The sequence below is a fragment of the Punica granatum genome, chromosome 5, assembly GCF_007655135.1.
Source record: "Punica granatum isolate Tunisia-2019 chromosome 5, ASM765513v2, whole genome shotgun sequence".
Lineage (NCBI taxonomy): Eukaryota > Viridiplantae > Streptophyta > Magnoliopsida > Myrtales > Lythraceae > Punica > Punica granatum.
Window position 1 is genome coordinate 9,844,074 of NC_045131.1, and position 7,959 is coordinate 9,852,032.

A 7,959-nucleotide genomic window follows, 5' to 3' on the forward strand; every position below is an offset into this window, starting at 1 on the left:
GGAATGGTTAATAACTATCGTTCAATCAATAGACATGAGTTCCAGATTTCGTATACTCAAATCATTAACAATTTTAACGCAACTAATCGATTCAAGCATGAAATTTCCTTGCAATGAGCATTTGATGCCTAGGTCGGCCCAATGGGCTTCTGACAGACAGTACCGGCCCGCCTCCAGGCCCATGAAGAAGACCATTAGTACTAAATAGACATATGCACGTGTAATTCTATGATCTGACTGGTCTAGATTCTGCGAATCTTCGACCCCTAAGGAATCTGTCCATTGCTTGGCCCCAGCTCAGCAGATTCCGCCGCCAATTGCCACATGCGTGGGCTCGAAGTCAACTCAACTCAATACTCAATAACCCCTTCACTAACTAATAATTGATCAGATTTTCAATTAATTCCACCAAAATAATATAATAAAATTGCTAATTTATATAATTAAACTGTTAATGAACACTTTTTTACAGTTTAATTTCTTTAATTGGCGGCAAATCAAAGATTAAATGGAGAGGCAATGAGTCGGTTGATTCTTTTCAAGCACTTCACATTCCTCCGACATAAGTCCTAAAGAAACTGCTTGACCGACATGAACCGCTAGCCGCCTTACGCTCCTATAAAAGGGGCACTGTTGCTTAATGCTGGACCATCATTTCATTTCCATTTCGTTGCTCACCTGAAGAGAATTCGGAGAAAAGAAAATGGGGTTGAAGCATTCATCTCGTGTTTTCGACAACATCGACAAGATCAACAGGCTGCAATCGCGGTACGTTGAGTCCTCGGGAGAGATTGAGACGTTAAAGGCGCGGAAGAGAGAGATGAAGGAGAAGCTGAGGAAGGCGAGGTTGGACTACGACGCAATTAAGGGCATGAACCTCAGCAAGAGTGAGAGGACGTTGAGGAAGGCCGACAAGAATACGACCATAGACGGGCTCGAACAGATCCTGGAGAGGACGAGGGGAGAGATTCAGAGGTTGGAGAGGGACAAGGACAGGGCCTTTGAAAGGCGGGAGAGGATCAAGGAGAGGACAGTGAGGAGGATGAGCTTTGAGGGGTCGACGGGATCGGATTATAGTAAGGAATCAGGTCGGTCCGTCTTGGTGATGAGCAAGGTTGGGGATGTGGAAGCGGTGGCGAAGATGATGGAGCTGATGAGGGCCGGTCCAAGCCTCAGTTCCAAGGTCGGAAGCTTGCCTCAGAGGGATGACTACGAGTCCGTCAATGCACCTGCCATGATGGTAGATTCGAAGATGAAGGTTAAGGTCATGAGTGAAGATCCAGTCATGGAGAAGACCGTCATTAACACGGGAAAGAAGCGGGTAGCTTCTGTCAAACTGAAGTGATAGACGAGAACAAAGAGCGGAATGCTGAGATCAATCGCGTTGTATGGCACATGGTTGTGAAGTTTATACTATGCATGCTTAAGACAGAGTCGATCGCCGAGATCATGGTTGTTTTTCGCATTCGATTTATGTACTTGCAAGAAGCTTTGTGACATTGGTAGTTGTAGCAACAATAAAGAAGCTTCTTTAATTAGTTTGATCCATTTCAATTCATGTTGAATGTCTATTGATGAGGAAGCTTGATTTACGGATGAGATGGAAAAACTTTGTTGACATTCGGAGATATTTCATTCGAGTACGATGAGGATAATTGATCGTTCTTTTATTAAAAAGTTGTGTGTCTTTACGACAGATAGTTTTTGCCTTAATTCATAGGACGACAACCTTAAAAATCACCCAACATTCATAATCACAAGACAACCAAAACTCCATAAACAAGATTGGAATTGGAACTACAGCATTAAACTTCAATTCATTAATTACACAATCAAAGAATTAAATTGATCAGTAGAGATATTAATGATAGACTTAACTAGAGAGATTTATAGCTAGTGTTTCGCTAGCTAGGGTGTGCAACTCGCCCACACCCGATGTTTACACACCGATAATAGCAAGAACCATTCGATACGTATCTGGAACTTCAACTAAGAACGTATTCATGAGTCTCACATATGATGGTGCGAACACTAGGTCTGTGCGAGAAACATTGCTTGCGCGCGATCGAAGAGTCATCTAGGGGCACTGAGGGTTCTTCCCAGGCCCGCCGTAGTAGAAGTAGGTTCCCCAGTCAGGGCTGTATGAGCTCTTGATGTTGTAGCAGTGGGTGTTCTCCGCGAGGGTGGAGACGCCCTGGACGGAGCTGAGGCTGTTGTCCGAGTCTACCAGCTCTAGGTTGCGGAAGTAGCTGGCCTTGGCAAAGCCGTCCTCGGCAAAGTGCCCGGAACCCATCTGGGTGGATGTGTGCCCCCCGTCGGGGCGAGAGTTGACCACCTCGCCGCCCCACTCCACCATCGTGGCGTGGTCGGCCAGGTGGGTGAACAGCTCCGCTGGCCAGTAGCCCACCAGCGTGTTGTCCCCGAAGCTCATCCACCAGTTCCCCAGTTTAGGGTCCTAAACGCACGACAAAGACAAGTAATGCTCTCCAAATATCAGAATTAAATTTAAAATCTCTTGATCGTATATATCAATATAAAAGAATGGCAATAGATTTCCAGACCTTCCAAATTAGGATGGTGATATCATATTGACTGCCGGAGAGCAAAGAGACGGGAGAAATGGCAGCCCCGATGGCTATTCTGCTGTTCGTTTGAACGAACCCTGCACATAGTAGATTGTAACATCCCGTGGCCTGATACGAATCACTCTGTCGCGACAAATCCGATCAATAGTTTAGTCCTTCGCGCCAATGCGCATATAGTTCACAAATATTGAAAGATTAATTTCAGTATGATCACGAGAAATACAGAAACGTATATTGAAATAAAGACAAGGCTCGAATCTTGATCTCATGCACCGCACAACTAAAAATTGAAAGCCCACCTAAAGTTCGATTGAGTATATACATACATATATGTGTATACACAAACACACATGTAAATATAGAAAAATTAATTCAGTTTTTCTACGACCAATTTGGAGCAATGCTGCTTGTGGGTGTCATATCTCTCCAAATCAGTGCAATTTTAATGGCTTGTTTGGTTTGTAAGTTAAAATCACTTTGATTTTAACTTTAACTTTAACTCAACACACTACACAACAAAAATACACATTTCTTAAGTCAAAAATTTTAACTTCAACTTAAACTTAACACATTACGCAACAAAAACACACGTTTCCCAAGTCAAATTTATAATCTCAACTCATTTGTCATTTTCCACAATCAAAATCAAAGTTACTTTAACTCTGAAACCAAACGCACTTAATTTCTTGCGGAACCATACTAAATTAAATTGATTCAATTTAGTGGCCTACTCAGGACAAGAAAATCTGACTTGCGGGCTAGGGAAATGGATTAAGGCCAATAAAAAGAACTACCTAGCTAGCTAGGAATACTTGCAAATTTGTGCTTTGGATCTTTCAATAACAGGACAAATGCATTATTTCGATGGAATAGGACCGTACTAAATGACTAGATCATTTATCGCATCATACCAAACGTTACAGGATCGGGTGTTTCCCGGGTCTCTGTTTGGGTTGGGTAGCTGGACACGACAAGATTTCCCCTAATTGTGATGTGCTACTATATTTTTCCAGTAATCCTATTAATGATGTGCTAGTAAGTGCTTTATTTAACAACTTTGTGTCAATGAAACTTTAAATTTTTTTTTAAAAAAGTGTACATTTGTTAACTCAAGAGGTTTAAACAAAAAAAAAATGAACCTAATTAAGCTTTGACTTTGACTTTGCAATTAAATCCAATTAATATGCACGTTCGTCAGATGGAATGTAGCCATCATGGATATGATAATTTATATATAATATATATGTGTATGTATGTATGTATTATGTAGGTATATATATATATATATATAAATTTCAACATAAAAAGAATTTCTTCTAATTATTAAGCTTGATATTATAAAAATATGAATTATTGGTGAGAAATTATATATAAGTAGAGGAAGAGAGGGCTGACCGTCCAGTAAGTGAATAATCGAGGCCTGCTGTCACCGTAGAGCTCCGGACTGACCTGACTAGTAAAATAATCCAAGCTTTAGAAGATAAATAAATAAGTAAATATTTATTAGCTTAGGAAACATAAATGTTTCCCTTTAAAATATTTAGGAAACGTGTAAGTTAAAAAGTTGATACTTCTTGGAGAAATTCGACTATCCATATTAATTATTTCGAGGAATAAAGTATATTATTATTCGAACATCGGCTTAAATTCAAAAACACTATCACAGTCGCTAAATCCCATAGATATGGTGATACGTAAACTATGCAAGATCAAGGCCGATAATAATAGCAACCTTTCAGTGAAATGGAAGGAGTACCTGCCAGCCGGCTTCTATGCTGTTGAGGTCCGTGCCGTCGAATGATCCGGAGAGAACCCAAATCTGAGACAGGCTAAACTCGTTCACCTCCTCGATAGCGGGGTCCCACACGTTGATCGTCGCCCTCGCACCGTACACCTCCGACGACGATCCAGTGTAGGCTATCGCGTGCTGTAGGTAACAAAACAATTGCACCCGCATTCTCATCGGACCAAAATCATATTAATCGATTATTCCAATCATTATTAGAGCCAAAATATAAATCGACCTTGACTTATTATTTACTGAAAATTGAAGAGAAATGTCAGAGTATAAAAACACTTGACCTACCAAGCAATCTGGTGGGGCCCGAAACAATGAAAATATATATACTGAAGTAAAGGCTAAAATTGGATCCTTCTGGGACCAATTCATTATTAGACTTTTACACGTACATTGCCCAAATAGTTCTATGTCACCAACTAAGATCAAAATTCCCTATTATTAATCTCGAAAGAATAATAGAACGATCGATTTTCCTCCGACTTCCTCTCGGTAGCATTGAATTCAAGAGCTGCAATATTACTCGAAAAACAAAAAAAAAACTGTGCTGGACATGCAGAACCATTGTACTAGTGCATAATTTTTTATAATATTTAGTACAATGAAAGAGAAACTCTAAATAACTAATAAAGGGACACGGATAGTCTCATTAGATATTGAATCTGTGACTTCTAAATTAAGAGACGAGAGCGTGCGCCGTTGTGCTATACTTTCTTTTTTGATGATATATATATATTTTTCACCCAATAGATTTTTTTTTGTGCAAGGAATTTATTGAATAATAAATTAATTAAATATTGATTGGCTGTAATGTACGTTACCTCATGCCCGTTGCCGCTGACTACATCGGGAGCATCTACCCGTCGAGCGAGGGGGAGCCGGCGTTGCTTCTTGCCGTAGTCAAACAGAGACTTTGATCTCAGGACATCATGCACCGTGGTGCGCCGCACCGGGACAGTCCCCTTCGGGCACCGAGTCCCGTTTCGGTGCCAGTTCTGCCACGCAACGTCCCCGGCACCGTGATTATTAGTCATGGTTGATTCCGATGACGACGATGAATCGGCTTTCTTCGCCGGCGACCTCAGTTTAGGCATTTCCGGTGGCACTCTCTGTAAATGGACGCATCATATTATCACTATCATTCTCACATAATAATATGATGACAGCAATGTCAAATCTTTACGTATAAAACAATCATAACAATATATGTTGTCACCAATCCTTTACTCAAAAGTTACTCATACGAAATCTTCAAGAAAGATATATGGATTTTTTCTTTTTCTTTTTGTTTATTTTTCCTTTTCGGTTTTGTATGAACGTTTCGGTCGCTTCCTAGCTATAACCTTAGCTTATACAAGAGTCGAACAACGGCAAAAACTGGATCTGCAATGAACGCAAACAATACGGAACCAGGGACAGGAGATTGTATAAATGGAGAGTTTAGAGCAAAAAATGACAATGTAGTAGGAGAAACGAAGGAGCAAGGTCGACGCCATCGACATGGTTTGCGCGAAGTGCGGAAAATGAGAGTCGAGAAGGGAAAAAAAAAAGGAACTTTTTATGGTGCATGAATTTGTTCGTGCCTTTTTTAAGAGTGAGAGAGAGAGGGTTGTAAATGCAAACACACACCTGGATCTTGTGATTCTTGAGCAAAGGATGATCCAAGGCTGGCTGCTCTCTTTTGTGGACACAGTCTATTATGTCTCCATCGGGGCTCTGAAATTTATACAAACGCACACATTGACCCCCAAAAATTAATAAAAAACATGTCAAGAGATTAACAAACATACATCATTATGTATGTGTATATGTATATGTATGCGTGTATGTAATACCTCAATGGTTAAGACAGGGGGCTTGTTGATCTTGTCCAAGTGCTTTTGGATCCTTCTAAACCTGAGGCGGCTCACTTGTCTGTAGTCTGTGTAGTTTAGACAAGAAACAGTGCTTTGGAAGAAGAAGAAGAAGAAGAAGAAGATCATGACAGGTGAAGGTGATGAATATCTTCTCTTGCTCCCATCTACAGTCCCCATTGTCTCTCATTCAGTGCCAACACAAAGACAGAGATATGAAGGAGGGAATGGGAGAAGAAGAGGAGGAAAGGGAGAAAGAGAGAGAGAGAGAGAGAGAACTACACCATTACGGGTAAAAACAAAACCAGAGACTCCCCAAGGAAACAGAACAGAACAGAGCCCCAAACAAAACAGCAAAGAGAAAGAGAAGCACAAGAAAATGACTCTGCAGTCAATACACCCACCCAATGGCCCCCTCTCCTCTGCTCTCTCTCTCTCTCTCTCTCTCTTCTTAATGGAGCAGCCGAAGAAAGAAGAAGAAGAAGAAGGAGGAGGGCTTGGGCTTGACCTCCTATACCATCAATAATCTGTGTGACTGTGGATGAGAGATATTCATCACCATCATTGCTTTGCTTTTCTTCCCCCCACCCCTGCCTTCTGAATCTTCTCTTATGTTCAATCACTATTCTTTTTGAGGGGAAGAATAATAATAATAATAATGATAATGATAATATTGAAATTTTTTTTTTCTTTTTTTCAAGAAAAAGAGAAGTTGGGAGAAGGAAAAGAAGAGAGAGGGAGGGAGGGAGGCTTTGAAAGCACTATAAAAACACAGACCTAACACCCCCCCAACTCACTCATCAAAACCAGCCAGCCTCTCTCCTTTTATTGCACTCCTCCTTCAATGTTCACATCTAACTCTCTTCCCATTAAATGTTTTCCCCTGTTGAAACTGCACCAAGCAACGCCCCTCCCCTCCCCTCCCCTCCTCTCTGGTCCTCTCCTTTCTTCCCTTGGCAGGCGATTATTTTATTGAAGATAATATATTATCAGATTAAGAAATAGAATATTTGAAATAACACCATGCGTAAGCGATTCGATACTTGTTTCCCTTAAAACAATGTCTCGAATTCGAGTCTTGTGAATAAAGAAAATCGTTAATTGTGAGATATTTACCCTTAGCGGGCCTACTCGGCTCGAACTGTAGTTGGGGCCAGTTGGACTACCGGATATCATTAAGCAATAAGAAATAGACTAATTGATAGAGATCTTATTGATATTTTGAAATTATTCTTTCCCTAATTTAGTTGTTTCGCTAAATATAAAACTGGGTGAGTTATTTTATGTACCTCCGTCTTTTTTCTTTTATTCTTAAGTAGAAACAGTATTTTGTGAACTATTTCAAAACTATAGTTTGGTTGATTTTTGCAATTAAAAACGTGATTTTCTCCGTCAGTTAATATGTGCTTATAAAAATTACTTTTATTCATTCTTTATTTTTAAACATTAAGTTTAATTTCAATAGTTTCAAATTGTTATATCCTAAATACTTTTACTTATTTTGAAATCAATATTTATTTTTCAATAATTATATTTTAATACTTTATATCAACAACAGTACTCCACCGAGCCTTAACTACCCGATTCGTGGGGGATGAGTTAAGATGCGAATAATTTTCCCCTCCTTAGCTCCTCTCTCCATCCACCTATCGAATGGTTGATTAATGTAAGGGTATGGGATGCCATGAGAATGTGAATGAATGAGTGTGAAATGCTATATATA

The 7,959-nt window shown here is 40.0% G+C and overlaps 1 protein-coding gene across 1 annotated transcript; it reads right to left on the reverse strand.

The window, feature by feature from the left end:
• Positions 1–1,772: 1,772 nt before the first annotated feature.
• On the reverse strand, positions 1,773–7,034 carry LOC116209316. Its single transcript, XM_031542920.1, has 7 exons — positions 6,219–7,034; positions 6,013–6,099; positions 5,205–5,492; positions 4,342–4,512; positions 3,981–4,034; positions 2,562–2,708; positions 1,773–2,455 (listed from the first exon to the last, which is right to left on the reverse strand). Exons 1-7 carry the CDS (start codon positions 6,414–6,416, stop codon positions 2,078–2,080), a joined length of 1,323 nt encoding a protein of 440 aa, XP_031398780.1. The 5' UTR covers positions 6,417–7,034; the 3' UTR covers positions 1,773–2,077.
• Positions 7,035–7,959: the final 925 nt, after the last annotated feature.